The sequence below is a fragment of the Leucoraja erinacea genome, chromosome 15 (assembly GCF_028641065.1).
Source record: "Leucoraja erinacea ecotype New England chromosome 15, Leri_hhj_1, whole genome shotgun sequence".
Classification (NCBI taxonomy): domain Eukaryota; kingdom Metazoa; phylum Chordata; class Chondrichthyes; order Rajiformes; family Rajidae; genus Leucoraja; species Leucoraja erinaceus.
The window spans coordinates 41,345,326-41,366,682 of NC_073391.1; the positions used below are offsets into that span (position 1 = coordinate 41,345,326).

The 21,357-nt window shown below is 46.4% G+C and overlaps 2 protein-coding genes across 2 annotated transcripts in view; both read right to left on the reverse strand.

Moving 5' to 3' along the window:
* dkk1b (dickkopf WNT signaling pathway inhibitor 1b) overlaps positions 1-508 on the reverse strand; it is an 8,633-nt gene extending 8,125 nt beyond the window's left edge. The window contains exon 1 of the mRNA XM_055647247.1: positions 147-508. Coding sequence (XP_055503222.1) covers positions 147-308 — 162 coding nt within the window. The 5' untranslated portion in view covers positions 309-508. The remainder of the gene's footprint in view (positions 1-146) is intronic.
* Positions 509-16,538: 16,030 nt separating this feature from the next.
* The window catches only part of prkg1b (protein kinase cGMP-dependent 1b), a 367,427-nt gene continuing 362,608 nt past the window's right edge, over positions 16,539-21,357 (reverse strand). Inside the window, exons 17-18 of the mRNA XM_055647248.1 lie at positions 20,523-20,589; positions 16,539-16,680 (exon numbers count right to left, since the gene is read on the reverse strand). Of these exons, the coding sequence (XP_055503223.1) occupies positions 16,582-16,680; positions 20,523-20,589 (166 nt within the window). The 3' untranslated portion in view covers positions 16,539-16,581. The remainder of the gene's footprint in view (positions 16,681-20,522; positions 20,590-21,357) is intronic.

Below are 21,357 nucleotides of genomic sequence, written 5' to 3' on the forward strand. Positions count from 1 at the left end.
ATCGTCTATCCCGTTAGCCCTAAGAGCTAAATCTTAACACTCTCTCTTGAAAACCATCCAGTTCCTTCCTACACATCCCAGCTCACGGGGTGGGTTTGGATGAAGTCGAAGCGGCTTTCGGGGAGTCGGGGAGGATTTGGATTTACCTGGATGGGTTGGCTGGAGTTGTTCTTGGCTGCAGAGACCTGCGTGGCGGCAGTGGCAGGGTGGCCGGCGCTGTGAATGTCTCCCGTCTTGATGGCGTTGGAATGGATGGAGCTCACCGCGTCGTAGAGGCACACTGTCAGGAGCGCCACTTCCAAATACATGGTGCAAGCGGGCAGCAACAACAACGTTAACAACAGCAACAAAATAAAAAATCACACAGTCACACACACACACACACACACAGGTGAGTGTACGGATCCGACCAGTTTGAAAAATGATTTGCCTGGCGGAGCGAAACCAACAGCAGAAACCTTCCTCCACTTTTGATCCTTACCATCGGATGTCGGCAGCGTATTTATAGCGGCTGGAGCCTTGTTTGTGATCCCGCCCCTTCGTCATGTGTGACACTATCTCGGGCGCTGCAATTTCAAATGTTCGGCTTTTGTGTGTGTGTGTGTGTGTTTTGTAAAGATGCTGCTAGTATCTTTGCTGCCCAGAGGTCCACTAGTTGCCTCGACCAGAAAAGTCACCCGCCTCTTCTCTCCGGAGATGCTGCCCGGCCCCCTCGCTGGGTAACTCAGGCATTCTCCTCCCGTCTTATCTTCGGTTTTAAACCAGCATCTGCAGTTCCTTCCCACACGAGAGGTCTATATATCTCGATATCACCCTGTCCGCGTCTCTCGTTTCCCTCTCCCCTGACTCTCAGTCTGAGGAAGGGTCTCGACCAGAAAAGTCGCCTATAATTTCTATCCAGAGATGCTGCCTGTCCCGCTGAGTTACTCCAGCATTCTGTGTCTATCTCCGCTGAGTTACTCCAGCATTTTGTGTCGGTCTCCGCAGTTACTCTAGCAATTTTTGTGTCTGTCTCCGCTCACTTACGCCAGCAATGTTGTGCCCGTCTCCGCTCAGTTACCCCAGCATTTATGTCGGTCTCCGCTCAGTTACTCCAGCATGCTGTCTGTCTCTGCAGAGTTACTCCAGCATTTTGTGTCTGCAGAGTTACTCCAGCATTTTTGTGTTTGTCTCCGCTGTTACTCCAGCATTTTTGTGTCTCTCTAATAGGCTTCTCTCTTGCTTTGGGTGCAACCGTCTGCTGTTGAATGTGGAGGAGAAAAATCCACCCGCCAGAGGGAAGGAATATCACCCCGTGGCAGAATCAGTGGCATGGGTGGTTATCTTATTTAAAGATGTGCGGATACTACTGAAAGTGACACATACTGAATATGTAGCCACTGACAACGTTTTTGCGTCGATTTTTGTTTTGTTTATATATGTTTAATTCTCAATGAATTTTATTGGGGGGGGGGGGGGGGGGGGGGGGTGAACTTCAGGGGGGTTTGGGGTTGGTTCGTTTTGGTGTAATTGTAAGTGTCCCTAGGATAGTGTTAGTGTGCGGGGATCGCTGTTCGGTGCGGACTCGGTGTTTCCGCACTGTATCTGGTGAGGTGCAGGAGTTCGGCCCTTCGAGCCTGCACCGCCATTCAATATGATTGGCTGATCATCCAACTTTGGTCCCGTAAGTGTCCAAATTGTCCCTAGGATACTCCCTGTTAAATATGCCAATGAACTGGGGATACCCTCTGTTCAGAGGTGCGGACTCTGGTGTTCTTCCGCACTGTATCTGAAAAAGGGTGACCCCTTGTTCTGGCCCGAAACGTTCCTGCATCTAGCCTGTCCAAACCCCTTCGTTCGGCCCATAGATTGCCTGCTTCGCTCCATGCTGCACCCGCTGAGTTTCTCCAGCATTTTTGTGTACCTAGACTAAACTAAACACAGCGCGGAAACAGGCTCTTCGGGCTACTCCTTCTTCTCCCCTCTCCTATCAGGCAAAATGTTTAGAAGTGTGAAAACGCACTCCTTCGGATTCAGGGACAATTTCTTCCAAAGATCACAGAGCGGAACTTTGGTTTCTTCCCAGCAGTTATCAGACAACTGAACCGTTGCTACCAACTAGAGAACAGTCCTGACCTCCCATCTACCTCATTGGAGACCCTCGGACTATCTTTGATCGGAATTTACTGGACTTTATCTTGCACCGAGCGCCTTTATCATGTAGTGCCTTTATCATGTAGCTGTACGCAGTGGATGGTCCTAGTGTAGGTCTTTCCGCGGACTGGATAGCACGCAACAAAAGCGTTTCACTGTACCTCAGTAAACGTGACAATAGACACAAACTCACCGGCTCCTCGCCGACTAACGATTGCCCGGTGCACTAGGTTCTACAGCGTCGGGCTAATTGTCAGAAGCTAATTAACCTACAGACCTGCTAGTCTCCGGGATGCGAGAGAAAACGCAGAAGACACGGGAACGTGCAGGAAGGAACTGCCGAAAGGTGGCATAAATCGAAGATAAACACAAAATGATGGAGTAACTCAGCGGGACAGGCAGCATCTCTGGAGAGAAGGAACGGCTGACGTTTCGGGTCGAAACCCTTCTTCGTAAGAAATGCAGATGCCGAAATACAATGTGCCGGAGCCACTCGGTGGGTCGGGCAACATCTCCAGAGGATATGAAGAAGGTCCCCGGGATGAAGAAGGGTTCCGACCCCCAAACGCCCCCTTACCCCTGTTCTCCCGAGATGCTGCCTGACCCGCTGAGTTACTCCAGCATTTTGTCTTCTTTTGCAAACCGGGAGAAAATCGGTCACAGGGAGAACGTGCAAACTGCGTCCCTAGTCGGGGATCGAAGCCGGGTCTCGGCCCCTGTCCCACTTAGGAAACCTGAACGGAAACCTCTGGAGACGTTGCGCCCCACCCAAGGTGGGACAGGGTGGCTAGCAACTCTACCGCCGCGCCACCGTGCCGCCCAAGTTGCTACGGGAATGCCAACATATTGGAGGCTCCCGACCAGAAACGTCACCCATCGATGTTCTCCAGTGATGCTGAGTTACTCCTGCACTTTGTGTCTTTCCCCCCCTGTAAACCAGCATCTGCAATTCCTTGTATCTCGTCCGGATCATTTGGGCGCGTTCCTGAATCATGGACTTACACCTCCTCCCTCGTCCCCTCCCGCTCTCTGTGTCTCTGTTTTTGCCGTTGAACTATGTTGCTTGTTTGTTAGACTTTACTTTAGACTTTAGAGATACAGCGCGGAAACAGGCCCTTCGGCCCACCGAGTCCGTGCCGATCAACGATCACCTCGTACACTAGCTCTACCCTACATGCTAGCAATCATTTACAATTGACAGATGCCAATTAACCTACACACCTACACACTGGGGGCAATGTACTAGAAGCCAATTAACCTACAAACCTGATGTACACAAAAATGCTGGAGAAACTCAGCGGGTGCAGCAGCATCTATGGAGCGAAGGAGATAGGCAACGTTTCGGGCCGAAACGTTGCCTATCTTCTTCGCTCCATAGATGTTGCTGCACCCGCTGAGTTTCTCCAGCATTTTTGTGTACCTTCGATTTTCTAGCATCTGCAGTTCCTTCTTAAACAACCTACACACATGAACGTGTTCAGCATGTGGGGGGGGGGGGGCGAAAAAAAACCCACACGGTCACAGGGAGAAAGTACAAACTCTGTAAAGATAGCAGCCGTGGCCAGGATCGAACCCGGGACTCTGGCGCTGTGTAAAAAGGCAGCGACTCTACCGGGCGCTATGTTTACACGCCGGTTGTGCTGCTGCAAGTAAAACAAAAAGATTCCGTTTCGGATGGCATGACAATAAAACACGAAGATAGACACGAAATGCTGGAGTAACTCAGCCAGTCAGGCAGCATCTCTGGAGAGAAGGAATAGGTAACGTTTCGGGTCGAGACCCTTCTTCAGAATACACTCTTGTTTCCCCACTTTTGTTTTGTTTCCAGTCTGTGGAATTATCTGCCTCGTGGGGCGGCGGAGGCCGGTTCCCTGGATGCTTTCAAGAGAGAGCTAGATAGGGCTCTTAAAGATAGCGGTGTCAGAGGATACGGGGAGAAGGCAGGAACGGGGTACTGATTGGGGATGATCAGCCATGATCACGTTGAATAGCGGTGCTGGCTCGAAGGGCCGAATGGCCTACTCCTGCACCTATTGTCTATTGTCTATAACCTTTATTGCGAATAAATTTTAAAAAAACACAAAAAACACAAATTGTGTAAAAAAAATACTCATAATACATTCTTGGAGTATGTTATACATTCAGCATTGCTGGTGTTAAAAAATCAGTAGTGTTGGCTTTACCTGCCTTTACACAAAGCTTTACACTTCGCTCCACCGTCTCTTAACCCACTAAGAAAATCACTCGCTACAGCTAATCACACCCACTTACAAGCTAACAATTCTCCTTTTCCCTTATCATAGTTTTAGGTTTTTTTTTTGCATTATCTTTCATTCATTTGTTTTATATCTCTCGCACGCCATCGTCAATATCTCTCGTTTCCCTTTTCCCGTGACTTTCAGTCTGAAGAAGGGTCTAGACCCGAAACGTCGCCCATTCCTTCTCTCCAGACTGATTCCTGGGATGTCAGGACTGTCTTATGAAGAAAGACTGGATAGACTTGGTTTATACTCTCTAGAATTTAGAAGTTTGAGAGGGGATCTTATAGAAACTTACAAAATTCTTAAGGGGTTGGACAGGCTAGATGCAGGAAGATTGTTCCCGATGTTAGGGAAGTCCAGGACAAGGGGTCACGGCTTAAGGATAAGGGGGGAATCCTTTAAAACCGAGATGAGAGGAACTTTTTTCACACAGAGAGTGGTGAATCTCTGGAACTCTCTGCCACAGAGGGTAGTTGAGGCCAGTTCATTGGCTATATTTAAGAGGGAGTTAGATGTGGCCCTTGTGGCTAAGGGGATCAGGGGGTATGGAGAGAAGGCAGGTACGGGATACTGAGTTGGATGATCAGCCATGATCATATTGAATGGCGGTGCAGGCTCGAAGGGCCGAATGGCCTACTCCTGCACCTAATTTCTATGTTTCTATGTTTCCAGAGATGCTGCCTATCCCGCTGAGTTACTCCAGCATTTTGTGTCGGTTTTTAAACCAACACCTGCAGTTCCTTCCAGCACCAGAAAATCAACGAAACAGTATCGGCAGCGGTACTGAGTAATAAAATAATATATAGGAACTGCAGATGCCGAAACACAAAGTGCTGGTGTTAACTCAGCGGGTCAGGCAGCATCTTTAGACAATATGAAGCGGTTCCTCTGTCTGACGAAAGGTCCCGTCCTGAAACTTCGCCTATTCGTGTTCTCCTGAGATGTTGCCTGACCGGCTGAGCTGAGTTACTCCATCGCTTTGTGTCTACCGTCTTACAAACGGTATCTACAGTTTCTTGTTTCGACATCTCTAGGGGTCATGGACAGGCGGTGTTTCGGGTCGGGACCTTTCTTCAGACTGGGGATTGAGTCCACACCGAACCGCCGCGACTTTGTTGACAAGTCGCGATTTCAGCTCATTGTCCACGAGTCCCACTCACTGTGTTTTAGGAAGGAACTGCAGATGCTGGTTTACACCGAAGATAGACGCAAAAAGCTGGAGTAACTCAGCGGATCAGGCAGCATCTCTGGAGAAAAAGGATGGGTGACATCTCAGGTCGGGACCCTTCTTCACACCTTCAGACTTCAGTCTGAAGAAGGATCTCGACCCGAAACTTCACCTAATCCTTCTCTACAAAGATGCTGCCTGTCCCGCTGAGTTACTCCAGCACTTTGCGTCTATAATTTCCATACGTGTGTGTGTGTGTGTGTGTGTGTGTGTGTGTGTGTGTGTGTGTGTGTGTGTTTATTTTGGAGCCAGCGAGAGAATCAACGTCTATCTACTTCATGTCTGGTCGTGAAACAAAAGATGTGGAATATTCGGATAATTTTCGGTCCATTTGTAGTTTCGGATCTGTGATTCTAACCGGCTAAACTTTGAAATCCACTTGATTAGGCACGACAGTGAGATCAAAGAGCCTGTGCCCAAATCCACCACCGTGCGGTTTACACAATGAATCATCGCGCCGCTCTCGGGTGAAGTTAAACAAATATAGACTGCTCAGCAGTTAACGATAAGCGATTTAAGACGGTTTCTCTGATCTGCTGCTGTGGCCTTCAGCTTGCGATGACTATATGAGGAACCCGATCGATACCTTGGGATGAACAGTCTTTGAAAACAGTGGGGAAGATAAAGGTGTCAACATCTTGTCAAACGCATCAAACTGGGAAATAAACATTCTCTAACTTCAAGTAACCGTTGCACCCCCTCTCTTTCAGTCCCCCCCCCCCCCCCTCCCCCCCCCCCCCCCCCCCCCCCCAGTCGTTGCACTAGGTTCAAAGTCGTCTTGTTGAGTTTCATTGTCTGTAACTAGCTTTCACCTAGCCCACAGCTAACAATGGCCTGTCCCTTTTATCATCATAACTTTTTTTTTGCATATCTTTCATTCATTTGTTCTATATCTCTATATATCACCGTCAATATAGTGTAAGAATAAGGAGTAAGCCATTTAGAACAGAGACGGGGAAACACTTTTTCTCACAGAGAGTGGTGAGTCTGTGGAATTCTCTGCCTCAGAGGGCGGTGGAGGCAGGTTCGCTGGATGCTTTCAGGAGAGAGCCAGCTAGGGCTCTTAAAAATAGCGGAGTCAGGGGGTGTGGGGAGAAGACAGGAACGGGGTACTGATTGGGGATGATCAGCCATGATCACATTGCATGGCGGTGCTGGCTCGAAGGACCGATTGGCCTACTCCTGCACCTATTGTCTATTTTCTATAATATCTCTCGTTTCCCTTTCCGCTGACTCTCAATCTGAAGAAGGGTCTCCAGCCAAAACATGGTCGATTCCTTTTCTCCAGAGATGCTGGCTGACCCGCTGAGTTACTCCAGCTTTTTGCGTCTATCATCAGAATGTGTGCGCTGCTTCTGATTGCTTAGTTTATCAGATTTTGAGGGAAGGGGGGGGGGGGGGGGGTTAAAGTCCCAGCATGGAAACAGGCCCTTCGACCAACAAATCATACATCAGCTATATCCTACACACTAGGGATAATTTGTATCCTACACACTAGGGATAATTTGTGGAAGCCTATTAACCTACAAACCTCCACGTTTTGGAAATAGGCAACGTTTTGGGAATGTGGGGGGAAACTGGAGCATCCGGAGAAGGCCCACGCGGTCACAGGGAGAACGTACAGACTCCGTACATAAAGCAGCCGTGGTCAGTATCGAAAGCAGGTCTCTGGCGCTGTAAGCCAACAAGCCACTCTACTCTGAATCTATCTATCCCTGCTTTAAAAATACCCAATATCTTGGCCTCCACAGCCGTCTGTGGCAATGAATTCCACAGACGGGCCATCCTTTGGCTAAAGAGGTTCCTCCTTCTCACATATTAAAATTTAAAGTGTGTATCTAAATTTAACCCTTAACATTGAAACATAAAAATAAATAGGTGCAGGAGTAGGCAATTCGGCCCTTCGAGCCAGCACTGCCATTCAATATGATCATGGCTGATCATCCAAAATCAGCACTCCGTTCCTGTTTTCTCCCTGAATCCCTTGGCCCTATTAACCCTAAGAACCAAATCTAACTCTCTCTTGTACATCAAGCAGCACATTTTAAAACGAGAACGCATAATCAAAAGTGTACTTTGTTAATTGTACAGAGGGGGGGAAATAACATGCTGTTCATTTAAATTTAAATTGTCCATTGCCACAGATCCAAATCTGGAGCAAACTAGGGGGCTGGGTTTTATTTTATCAACAAGACTATGGGGAGGAGTGGTGTGAAAAGAAAGGGTTGTTCAGGAAGCCCTTTGATGATGTGAGATCAAACGGAATTGTCAAACTGAACCAACCTTGTATCTTAATCACATTTTTGAGGACATGGCGTTTACATAAACACGCCAGCTGGACTTAAAGTCTCTCACTGCACTTCTATTCACTGCTAGTGAGCAAAGCACCAAGTTAGGTACATCTAATCCTTATTTAGAAGCTTGGCTGCCAAACTAATCCATCCAGTTTAGACTGCACTGGGCAGCTCAAGTGAGCTCTTGAAACACACGTCGACTTTGATTGGAATTGACAGGGAAAAAAAGAGTGGCAAGATTTGAAACTACACACATTGAGTTCCGAGCCGCAGCAAAAAGCCCAATGCTACTGCGTGGCTTCTGGGGCAATGGTTTTAGTTTAGAGAAAGCAGCACGGTGGTGCAGCGGTACAGTTGCTGCCCTACAGCGCCAGAGCCCCGGGTTCGAACCTGACCACGGGTGCTGTCTGTAGCAGTTCTCCCTGTGACCACGTGTGTTGTCTCCTGTTTCCTCCCACTCTCCATATTGCAAATTGTAGGTTAATTGGTTTCTGTAAAATGTCCCTAATGTACAGGTCAGTTGGTCAGTGCGGACTCGGTAACCCGAAGGGCCTGTTTCCATGCTGTAACTTAGTTTAGTTTAGAGATACAGAGCGGGAACAGTCTCTTCGGCCCACCACGCCCGTGCCCGCCGGATAACCCCTGTACATTAACACTACCCTACAACTGCGTGGGTTTTCTCCGGGGTCTCCAGTTTCCTCCCATACCCCAAAGACTGACAGGTTTGTAGGTTAATTGGCTTTGGTAATATTGTAAATTGTCCCTAGGGTACAATTGTGTAGGGTAGTGTAGATAACCCCTGTACATTAACACTAACCGCCACAATTGTACCCTAAGAACAATTTACAATTTTATCAAAGCCAATTGACCTACAAACCTGCACGTCTTTGGAGTGTGGGAGGAAACTGGAGCACCCGGAGAAAACCCACGCAGTCACGGGGAGAACGTCCGCAATCTCCGGACAGACAGCACCCATAGTCAGGATCGAACCTGGGTCTCCGGCGCTGTAAGGCAGCAACTCTACCGCTGAGCCGCCCCATTCAGTTGTGGACTGATTGCAATGGTTCTGTAGCAAATGCACTAGTTGTGATCATTCATCGGTTTGACCTATTTTGCTCTTGATGCGTGTGAAAGTCACATTCGTGTATTGGTCATCGTGTGCTTTCCATTGCTTGCTCGGGTCACCCGAACAATTTGGAAACAGGAAATTTCATGTTCACCTCTATTGAACGATTGGAAATAAATCTTCATCAACGTCATAACTGATAAAACACAATAAAAAAATTCCAGCCATTTATTATGTGACAACATAATCTCTTGAAATCTCAGGATTTCTCGAAATCTTATAGCATGGATCTATGCTATCTTTCAACAAACTGTTGTTTTCTACCTATTGCAACCGTTTCCTTTGTGCACCTAATATGTTCCAGGCTGCTTTAACACGGTTTTTAGCTGAGCAATGAAGGCATATATTTTTTTCAACAGCTGCTGCTTTAAATAATGGAATATAGTTGAAAAATAATTCTCATTGTCGTGGTCTTGATCGAGGAGGAAAATGATCCTTGGTGTAAAATAAAGTGGGTTTAGCAGCAAGGCCAGCAGCATAATCAAGGACGAGTCACACCCTGGCCACTCCCTCTTCTCTCCTCTCTCACTTCGGGCAAAAAGTATAGAAGAGTGAAAATATACACCTCCACGATTCAGGGAGTTTCTTCCCAGCTGCTATCAGGCAACTGAACCATCCTACAACTAGAGAGCAGTCCTGAGCTATTTATTATCTACCTCATTGGAAACCCTCGGACTATCTTTGATCGGACTTTGCTGGCTATACCTTGCAGCAATGTCATCCACTTTATTCCTTTCAAGATTCAAGATTCAATTTAATTGTCATTTGGACCCCTTGAGGTCCAAACGAAATGCCGTTTCTGCAGCCATACATTACAAACAAATAGACCCAAGACACAACATAATTTACATAAACATCCATCACATCGCTGTGATGGAAGGCAAAAAAAAAACTTATCTCTCACCACTGCCACTCTCCCCCCCCCCCCCCCCCCCCCCCCGGAGGTCAGAGTCTTTTATCATGTATCTGCACACTGTGGATGGCTCTAAGGTAATCACGTATAGTCTTTCCGCTGACTGGTGAACACACAGCTAAAGCCTTTCCATGTACCTCAGTACATGTGACAATAAACTCAACTCAAACTCGAGACGATAGACACAAAAAGCTCGAGTAACTCAGCGGGGCAGGCAGCATCTCCGGAGAGAAGGAATGGGGGACGTTTCGTGTCGAGACCCTTCTTCAGGCTGGTCAAACCCGAGAAGGTACAGGAGTCTGAAAACCAATACCTGCAGGTTAAAGAATAACTTCTTCCCAACAACCATTGGCTCTTGTACACTGTGCAACACTAACCTCAACCATGAAGTAAGTGTGGGCTGTCTTTGGTTGTACTACGAACTGGATTTTTCGCTCTAGTATTGTGGTTACTGACTTATGACAATAAACCAAACTCAGACTCAAACATTGAAACGCAAAAGATGTACGCGTATATTTGAAAAGTAATCTTTTTTTTTAATTTCAGCTCTCGAAAGTATATAACAGGCACTCGGCATCAATAGCTGCAGGGAAACGCAGGACAAATCAGGAAGAATTAAATATGTAAAAGTTAAAAATCTACAACCAAGGGTGTGCAACAGCCCGTGAACAGCATTCAGTGACAAAATATACAGTTTGACAGATTTGCCATGCTCGTTTACCTGAACGAAAAAGCAGTCTCGGGAAAGACTCCCTGAAGGGCCTGTTCCACTTGGGCGACCTAATCCGCGAGTTCTGGCGAGTTTGCCCTCGACTCATACTCGCAGCATGGTCGACACGAGGTCTTCGAAACTCTCCTTCATGCTCGAGAGTGGTCTCTGGGTACTCGATGCCTCAGCTAGGTCGCGGCGTTTTTTCAATATGTTAAAAAATGCCCGCCAGTAAAAAAAGGTCGCCATTGAAAAAATCGATACTTTTTTTACTCGTAGGTTTAGTCGTAGTCGGCATGTTAGTCGTAGGTAATCGAGGGTAGTCGAAGGTAGTTGAGGATAGTCTTCATCATAGTCGAAGGAGATCGAAGGAGGTCGTTTTCACTCTCCAACGTTCGGTGTCCAATTTTCCCGAAGTTAGTCGCAGCTAGTCGTAGCTAGTTGAAGCTAGTCTTCAACATCGTCGAAGGAGGTCGAAAGAGGTCTTCTACATAGTCAAAGGAGGTCTTCAACACGTAATTTTTTCGAACACTTCTAAACTCGCCAATTAGGTCGCCCAAGTGGGACAGCCCCTTACCAAATACTTCATACAAATTTATAAATATTCAGTGAGTTTCTTTTAGCAGTTGGTTGTGTAAACCTCTTGTTAAACAGAGAGACAGGAAATACAGATCAAAACATGGGGTTTCGGCGACATTAAATCAACACTTTTAAACTCAGCAGTCCGATGAGACGAAATTTTACATTAATCCTGAATGGTTTCAGATTCTGTTAGCCAGGGTTACAGTTATTGCAGTTGGATGACTTGAAGGAGAAAAGTTTTGCCCTCGTGTTTGCAACGTGGGTCTATTAAAATAAGGTGATTTTTGTGTTTTTTTGCATATACAATGAAGAAAGCAACGATAAGTACAGCCATGTAACGTTATTTTCAATTTGCACCATGCACACATTTCACAGAAATGATGCACTACATCGTATTTAGTTTCACAGTTTCCCGAATAATGAATATGAATAAGGGGTGCCAGTGGATAGTTTTTTTCCCCCCCCTGCAACTTTGTACAACGCATTAAAAAAAAAAGATCGAACGAACCTTTGCAGAAGAGAGAAAATGTCTAGAGGATTCGCCACCTACGAATGATCAATTATTGAGGTTGGTGTTTTTTTTAAATGCAGCATTAGGCCAAATTCATAACTTATATTTTGGATGCCATGTGTTTTAAGGCACTTGCGACAACGCTGAGCCCAGTCTAACCCGTGGGAGAAAAGATCTTCACAATGTGCCAGAAGTTGTATGCAGGAAATCTTTTAATTTTTCACACAGTTCAACAGTGTCAGGCTATCTGATTAAAAAATATTTTCAGTGTGGTTGACCTCCACTAAAGTTAATGGAGTGATGATAATGATGGCGGATATTGAACGTCAGTGGAAAAACAAGGAAAGACAGATGAAGTAACACACAGAGAGGCACAATACCCGAAACACAACAACCTATTTACAGTATCACGGAGCGTGTGGTCCTAGTCAATAAAAACAATAGAAGTTACTGTTTAATAAGATATATCAGGGTTGACAAGTGTTTGATTTAATCCTGAATGAGATTATACTTAGGAAGGAACTGCAGATACTAGTTTAAACTGAAGGTAGACATAAAAATCTGGAGTAACCCAGCGGGTCAGGTAGCCTCTCTGGAGAAAAGGGATAGGGCAAGGAAAAGAGTTGCTTCCCGACCGGAGATTCTCCAGAGATGCTGCCTGACCCGCCGAGTCACTCCATCTTTTTGTGTCTATCTTGAGATTATGTTTAGTTGAGTTTAGAGATACATCATGGAAACAGGCCCTTCGGCCCACACTGGCCATCGATCACCCATTCACACTCGTTCTATGTTATCCCACTTTCTCATCCACTCCCTACACATCAGGTGCAAGTTTACAGAGCCCAATTGACCTGCAAACTCGCTTTATGTTCCTGGGATTATGGTAGGAAACCGGAGCACCCAGCCTAAACCCACACGGTCACAGGGAGAATGTGCAAACACCACACAGACAGCACCCTAGGTCAGGGTCGAACTCATGTCTCCGGGAGCAGCTCTACCCGCTGGGCCTGTGTTTTATGGTATTATTCGCCAACAGCATTCCTGCATGTCGCTAGCAGGCTAGCAAGTCCATCCCCATCATCCTCATGGTCTCTCAAACACATCTTTGAATCTTATCTACAGGATGCTTTCAAGAGAGAGCTAGATACGGCTCTTAAAAATAGCAGAGTCAAGGGATATGGGGAGAAGGCAGGAACGGGGTACTGATTGGGGATGATCAGCCATGATCACATTGAATGGCGGTGCTGGCTCGAAGGGCCAAATGGCCTACTCCTGCACCTGTTGCCTATTGTCTATTGTTTATAAGCCAGTTGTTGACAAACTGGGGGAGGACCTGTAATCACTCTTGTAATATACTGGGGAGTACTGAAACGGCAGGTCATAAATTCATATTAAAGGAGCAGAATTAGATCATTCGGCCCATCAAGTCCACTCCGCCATTCCATCATGGCTGATCTATCTTTCCCTCTGAACCCCATTCTCCTGCCTTCTCCCCATAACCTCTGACCCCCTTACTAATCAAAAATCTATTTATCGCTGCCTTAAAAATGCCCACTCTTAACCTCCTGAGCCTTCAGTGGCAAAGAATTCCACAGATTCACCACCCTCTGACTAAATCAATTTCTCCTCGTCTCCTTCCTGAAAGAACGTCCTTGAATTCTTTAGCTATGACCTCTAGTCCGAGACCCACAAACATCCTCTCCATATCCACTCTATCCAAGCCTTTCACTATTCTGTATGTGTCAATGAGGTCGCCCCTCATTCTTCTAAACTCCAGCGAGTACAGGCCCAGTGCCGTCAAACACTCATCACATGTTAACCTACTCATTCCTGGGATTATTCTTGTAAACCTCCTCTGGACCCTCTCCTTAATTTGCTGCCTTACAACGCCGGAAACCCGGGTTCGATCCTGACAAGGGGTGGTGTCTGCACGGAATTTGAAAGTTCTCCCCGTGACCGCATGGGTTTTCTCCGGGTGCTCCGGTTTCCTCCCACACTCCACAGACGTCCAGGTTTGCAGGTTAATTGGCTTTGGTAAAATTGTAAATTGGCCCTAGTGTGTGTAGGATCCTGTTGGTGTGCGGGGATCGCTGGTCGGCGTGGACACGATGGGCTGAAGAGCCTGTTTCCACGCTGCATCTCTAAACTAAACTAATCTAACTGGAAATACGATGATCCTAATTCACTGTGGCAGTCAGAAGGAAGAGTCCTAATAACCCACAGCCTGCAGAGCTATTGTAGTTTCATTGGTCGGAGATGCAGCATTAGTAGGTGTGGTAAAGGCGACTTGAAAAGTAAGTTCCAGATATATCATAACCTCATTCATCCTAGGAAGGATTTGCTTTTTCTGGAGAGTTATGAATATTTACATAAAGTGATTTTCAAAGGGTATTGTAAGATACTTTACAAAGCATATCTTAATAAAGAAAAATTTATCTGTAATGCCTTTATTACACATTTTATATTTATGTTCTTTTGTCAAGCATATTTTAGCTCAGTTTAGTTCAGAGATACAGCGCGTAAACAGGCCCTTCGGCCAACTGAGTCCGTGCCGACCAGCGATCGCGGCACACTAACACTATCCTACACACACGAGGGATAATTTACAATTATACCAAGCCAATTAACTTACAAACCTTTACGGCTTTGGTACGTGGGTGGAGACCAGAGCTCCCGGAGAAAACCCACACAGGTCAGTGGGAGAATATATAAACTCTGTACAGTCAGCCCCCATAGTAAGGAACGAACCCAGTTCTCTGCCACTGTGAGACAGTAACTCTACCGCTGCACCACCCTGCCACCCGAATCTAATTTTTAAAAAAATTATAAAACTTTACATTCAAATTCAAAATTCACTCCCTCAGTGAATTTTGTTTAAAAAAAAAAAAGATTTGCCCAAACCTTATGCAGAACCATGGTGCAGCGGTAGAGTTGCTGCCTTACAGCGCCAGAGACCCGGGTTCAATCCTGACTACAGGTGCTGTCTGTACGGAGTTTGTACGTTCTCCCCGTGACCCGCGTGGGTTTTTTCTCCGAGATCTTCGGTTTCCTCCCGCACTCCAAAGAAGTACAGTTTTGTAGGTTAATTGACTTGGTATAAATGTAAAAATTGTCCCTATTGTGTGTATGGTAGTGTTAACGTGCGGGGATCGCTGGTCGGCGCGGACTCGGTGGGTGTAAGGGACTGTTTCCGCGCTGTATCTCTAAACTCTAAACTCGGAAAGGAACACAAATTATTGAATACCGTTCCCACGGCCAATTATGTAAACATTTGTTGACTATGTTCACAAGCCCATAGTTTTCAGCTAGCGTTTAAGTCCAGAGGCATGTCAAACAAAACGAATGTTATTCTGAGGCAGTATTTGAGCTTTCAAAACTTCTGCAAGTCTCACATTGCAACATAGAAAAACGCATTTGCCTTATACAAGGTGAGAATTAACATGGGAACACCATTATGTATTTGATCATTCAGATAAACGTTATTCCCTTTATCATGTATCTGTACCCCCGTAAATGGCTCGATTGTAATCGTGTATTGTCTTTCTGCTAACTGGTTAGCACGCAACAAAAAGCTTTTTCGCTGTACCTCAGTACACGTGACAATAAACTAAACATAACTGCAGCGGGATGCTGAGGGTTAAGGTTGGCTGGGGAGGAGGGTTGGGATGAGTTGTTGAGAAAGGTTGAGTGGCAGTTGTGCTTTGTGTAGATAAATGCAAGATGCAGGATACACCACCGATTTTCCGGCACCCTTGGTTCCAGATCCTTTCTGGATCATTTATCCATTTTGCCGGAACCAACGGAGGCCACGGCCTCCGAGAGGAGTCCAACGGTACCGGAGCGGTTCGCCTAGTCCGCCGAGGGGCTGAGATACCGGCCTGTAAAGTCGGCCAAGGGAACAAATCTGCCGGCTCCAGCCGGGCCGCAGTTCCAGAGCCCCGGCCGCAGGGGGCAAAGTCGACCCGCCGATTGGCCGCGGAAGTCCCGATGAGGTCGAGATTGGCCGCCTCACCCGGCCTAGGCACCACATTATCAGGGGGACTTCCATGAGGGAGGTCGGGGTGGGGGGAAGTATTCAAGTACAATCTCGTAATTTTGTCCTGATTACAGGAGATGCCGGACTTTCAGTTGCTAGAAATTCGGTGGTGGACCTGCAACACTTTGAAGAGTACCGTTGAAATGCCGGGTCACATTTTGACTACAAATCATTAAAGCCAGTAAAGTTACAGCGCTGACTGAACACTGATGAACCCATAGATTTGCAGGCAGGCTTTATACAGGCGCACTGACCTATAAGTCTCACGCCAAATTAATTTCCTCAGCAACTAAGGTAGTCCCTTGAATAAAAATTCCCCTGAATAAATAACTGCAGTTGTCTCTTCCGTTTTAACATTTTTTTTAAAAAGAAAAAAAAAAATCTCGATCCTCGTTCAACTGTTTACAAACAATCCATTTTCATTATCGATTTGTCTTTGGAAGGAGGCACCTTTCACCCCAGTGAAGGGAAAGCCATACAAGTGCACAAATAAATCAAAATTGCTCTACGACCGCCATCTAAGTCGCTAGTGTCGGATTCGAACCCAAAGAGCGCTCCTCCAAGGGAGCTCCGCCGCCATTATCACGAGGGGCTGAGCTCCCAATGCCACCATCAGCACTGCTTCAGGTATCTCTGTCAAGGCATCTTGGTGACCCACAGCACTGATCCATCTATTCTTCTTTCCTTTCCACTCTCCGAACTTCCCTCCCCCCCCCCCCCTCCCCGCCCCCCTCCCCCACCGGTTTTACAAAGATGCAAGGCAAAAAGCAAATTTTGAAGAACCAGACTCAGAAATCCGCATCCCATCCGGAGTCATCGTCAGGAGGAGGTTCGTCATTGTCTTCGGGGAAGCTGTCGAAGTTGCTCGTGTCCGTTGGGGATGTCACCTGTGCGGAAGAATGGAATAAAATAAAACATCCTGCCATTTGGAGTCGGAAGGATGCTGGTTTCCGCTAAATTAAACTAAACTGTACTAAATATAATCATGGAAGGACACTTGGCGCCAAGTTGGGCCAAGGAAACTGGCCTCTTGGTCCAACTTGCCCATGGCGACCAACTTGCCCCATCCACACTAGTCCCACCAGCCTGCATTTGGCCCACATCCCTCTAACCTGGCTAAATGTTTCTTAAACGTTGCAATCATACCTGCTTTAAATGCTTAAATATCAGGGCTTAAATGTGTCCGTCCTATGGACTATCCCATCAGCACCTAGTTTACACTGACGATAGACACAAAATGCTGGAGTAACTCAGCAGGTCGTAAGTTAATAAGTTCATAACCTCCATAAGCTGAATTAGGTCATGCGACCCATCAAGTCTACTCTGCCACTGATCTCCATGGCTGATCTATCTTTCACTCCAAACCCCATTTTCCTGCCTTCTCCCTATAACCCCTGACATCATTACTTATTAAGAATCTGTCGATTTCCGCCTTAAAATGACCCTTTGACGGCATCCACAGCCTTCTGCGGCGATGAATCCCACAAATTCACCACCGTCTGACTAAAGAAATTCCTCCTCATCTACTTCCTAAAGGAACATCCTTTTATTCTGAGGCCATGACCTCTGGTCCTAGACTCTCCCACTGCTGGAAACATCCTCTCCACATCCACTCTATCCAGGCCTTTCACTATTTGTCTGCAGTCTGAAGAAGGGTCTCGACCTGAAACGTCACCTATTCCTTTTCTCCATAGATGCTGCCTGACCCACTGAGTTACTGCAGCGTTTTGTGTCAACCTGTCATTTTAGTCAGTGAGAATGAGATAGTTCACAATACTGGTGCATTTCAGCACCGATATTTAAGCATTTAAAGCAGGGACTATCACAATGTTTAAGAATCATTAAGACAGGTACATGGATAGAACAGGTTTAGAAGGATATGGACCAAATGCAGGCTGGTATAAGGTGGTCGGCGTGGGCAAGTTGGGCCAAAGGGCCTGTTTCCACGCTGTAAGACTCGTTGACTATATATGTCCTTCCATGTTTATATTTAGTTGAATTTAGAGATACAGCGTGGAAATAGGTCATTTGGTCCACTCTTTTCACACTAGTTCTATCCTACACTTTAGGGACAATTTACAGAAACCAATTAACCTACACACCTGCATGTCTTTGGAAAGTGGGAAGAAACCGGAGCACCCAGAAAAAAACAGTCACAGGGAGAACGTACAAACTCCATACAGATGGTGCCCATAGTCAGATTCAAACCCCTCTGGCACTGTCTCTGGCACTGATGCAGCGAACCTGGGTGCAGTCATTGATGGTAGGCTCTAGCAGGCGCAGCGCCAAAAGGATTTGAGTATAGGACAGTTCTGCAGTTGTACAGGGTCACAACCTGGAGTAGCGTAGTAAAAATTGCCTGCAGAGAAGGTTCACGAATTCCTGGGATGTAAGACATCTGTGAAAGAGATAGAATGGGATGGTCTAATCTTCTAGGTACAAAACATTCGGGATGCAGGAAAATGTTACCAGGGGGCTTAAGGATAAGGGTATCCTTCAGTTCCAACAGAGAAATCTCTGAACACAGTTGAAGTGCTATATTTGAGGGAGTTAGATGTCAGCCGGGGTCAGGGTATGGAGAGAAGGCAGGTAGCATCTCTGGTCGAACATGGATAGGTGATGTTTCGCACGGTCGGGACCCTTGGCAAACCTCCTCTGCCCTCTGCTTCCTACTAGAGGTGGAGCATTGAAACTGCAACCATCAAATTCAAAGGAGAGAGCTGTTTAAAATGACCTGGCCGCTGTAATATTAGTCAGTGAAGAATGTTAGAATTGGATCGGATTCCAACTCCCCTTCCCCTAAGCATAATTTGGAGAATAAAATTATTATCAGTAAAAGACTGTAATTAATCATCTTATTTCTTTAAAAAAAATGCCATTGTATTTATATAAATTAAATTTCTATTTACATTTGTATAAATGCATTTGGGAGAGTCCAGGACCAGGGGGGTCGCAGTTTAAGAATAAGGGGTGGGCCATTTACGACTGAGTTGAGGAAAAACATTTTCACCTAGAGAGTTGTGAATCTGTGGAATTCTCTGCCACGGAAAACAGTGGAGGCCAATTCACTGGATGTATTCAAGAGAGAGTTAGATACACTCTTGGGGCTAACGGAATCAAGGGATATGGCGAGAAAAGAGGAACGGGGTAGTGATTTTGGATGAGCAGCCGTGATCATATTGAATGGCGATGCTGGTGCGATGGGCCGAATGGCCTACTCTTACTCCCCTTTTCTATGTTTCTATATCAATGAAAATGTCAGAGGGATATCGTTTCCATTGGTCACTTAAAACAAAACTGATATGATTGAGTGATTTAAAAGCAGTGACATTCATTACTTCAGCCTACCAAGGCCTACAGAATCTCCTGGTTGCAAACATTGTAATGGCCCTCCCTGTTCCCATGCCGACCTTTCTGGCCTGGGCCTCCACTGTTGCCAGATTGAAGCCACACGCAATTTAGAAGAACAACACCTCATATTACACCTGGGTAGCTCCCAACCCAATAGTGTTAACATTCAATTCTCCAATTTTAAGTAACATCTCTCTCTTCCCCCTCTCTCCTTTCTGTGTTTCCCCGTCCACCTATTTCTTCCACAAGCCTGCCCCCCTTCTTTCTCTGTCTTTCCCCAATATCCCTCCCTCTGGCTTTATCTTTCACTCCTCTTCTCTCCTTATCTGACACTTTTTTTGTCTCCTTTTCAGCTTTTGTCACTTGCTCCACTTATCTTAATTTTTTTTAAAAACCCCTCACCTGTATCCACCTATCACTTAGCAGGCTTAGTGCTGCTCCCCCCCCCCCCCCCCCCCTACTACGGCCATTCTGAAGTCGCGTCCCAACCCGGAACGTCACCTGGCCATTCATTCCACAGATGCTGCTTGACCCGCTGAGTTCCTCCAGCACGTTGTGCTTGACGCAAGATTCCATCATCTGCCGTTCGGTCTGTTTCGACCAAACCTCATTCTTGTATCTCTCGCACTTTATTACAGAAGACCAAATTTAGAAACTTTCTTGCAATAAGCCGCTGCCTCCAACTCTGGGATCTCAATGGTTGTCGGGAGCGGCAAAGCAGATGCAGAGTTAGGTGGTGCAGAGGTAGAGCTGCTGCCTAATGCCCCTGTCCCACTTAGGAAAAACCTGAACGGAAACCTCTGGAGACTTTGCGCCCCACCCAAGGTTTCCGTGCGGTTCCCGGAGGTTTTTGTCAGTCTCCCTACCTGCCTCCACCACCTGCAACCTCCGGGAACCGCACGGAAACCTTGGGTGGGGCGCAAAGTCTCCAGAGGTTTCCGTTCAGGTTTCCTAAGTGGGACAGGGGCATTACAGTGCCAGGGACCCGGGTTTGGTCCTGACGACGGGACAATTTACAGACGACAATTAACTTGCAAACCTGCGTGTCTTTGGAATGTGCAAGGAACCTGGACCCGGAGAAAACCCACGCGGTCACAGGGAGAACGTACAACCTCTGTACCGACAGCGCCCGTAGTCAGGATCAAACCCGGTCCTCTAGCACTATGAGGCAGTAGCTCTGCTGCTGCACCACTTTGCCGCTCTAAATTGGCTTTGGTAAAATGACAAATTTTTTCGTAATGTGTAGGCTATTGCTAGTGTGCGGGGATCGCTGGTTGGCATGGACTCGATGGGCCGAAGGGCCTGTTTCCGTGCTGTATCTCTAAAGTACGAAAGTAAGGAGTACAACAGCAGATGGACACATTGGTTAAACACTTACATTAGGTACAATTGGAGGTGTTAAAGTGCCTTTCCTTAATCCATCCCAGTTAAAACCTTCAAACCATCTGAAAAAAAAATATCCTTAGTTGTACATTATTATTAATAATATTTTCTATTTTACGCAAAGAAACAGAATTATGAGCTGCCAAGGTGGGTACGGTGAAGGAAGAGACAGAGCAGACAATGTATTGGCTCTGTTAATGACATATCATAATGAATAAGCCAAAGATGTTTCATGTTCATGTCAGAGGAACAGAATGAGGCCATTTGGCCCATCGAGTCTACTCCGCCATTCAATCATGGCTGATCTACCTTTCCCTCCCAACCCCATTCTCCTGCCTTCTCGCCATATCCTTTGACACCCATGCTAATCAAGAATCTGCAAATCCCCACTTTCAAAATACCCACCACCATTGAGGCAATGAATTCCACAGATTCATCACCCACTAACCAAATTAATTTGACCTTGTCTCCATTTCAAAGGTACGCCCTTTTATTGTGAGGCTATGGCCTCTGGCCCTAGACTAGTGGAAACATCTTCTTCACATCCACTCTATCCAAACCTTTCACAATTCGGTAAGTTTAAATGAAGTTCCCACTCATCTGCCTAAACTCCAGCGAGTACAGGCCCAGCGTCACCAAACGCTCGGTAGGCCGAAGGGCTTGTTTCTGCGCTGTATCTCCAAACTAAAATGCATTCTCCATGTGAAGCAGGTCTGGTGCTGACTCCCATGCGTGGAAAACAAAATACTCTCGTCTCAGCAATAGTTTTGAAGAGCTGATAAAGTTGGTTTTACAACATTGTGCAAATAAAATGTATAAAGCAAAGACTC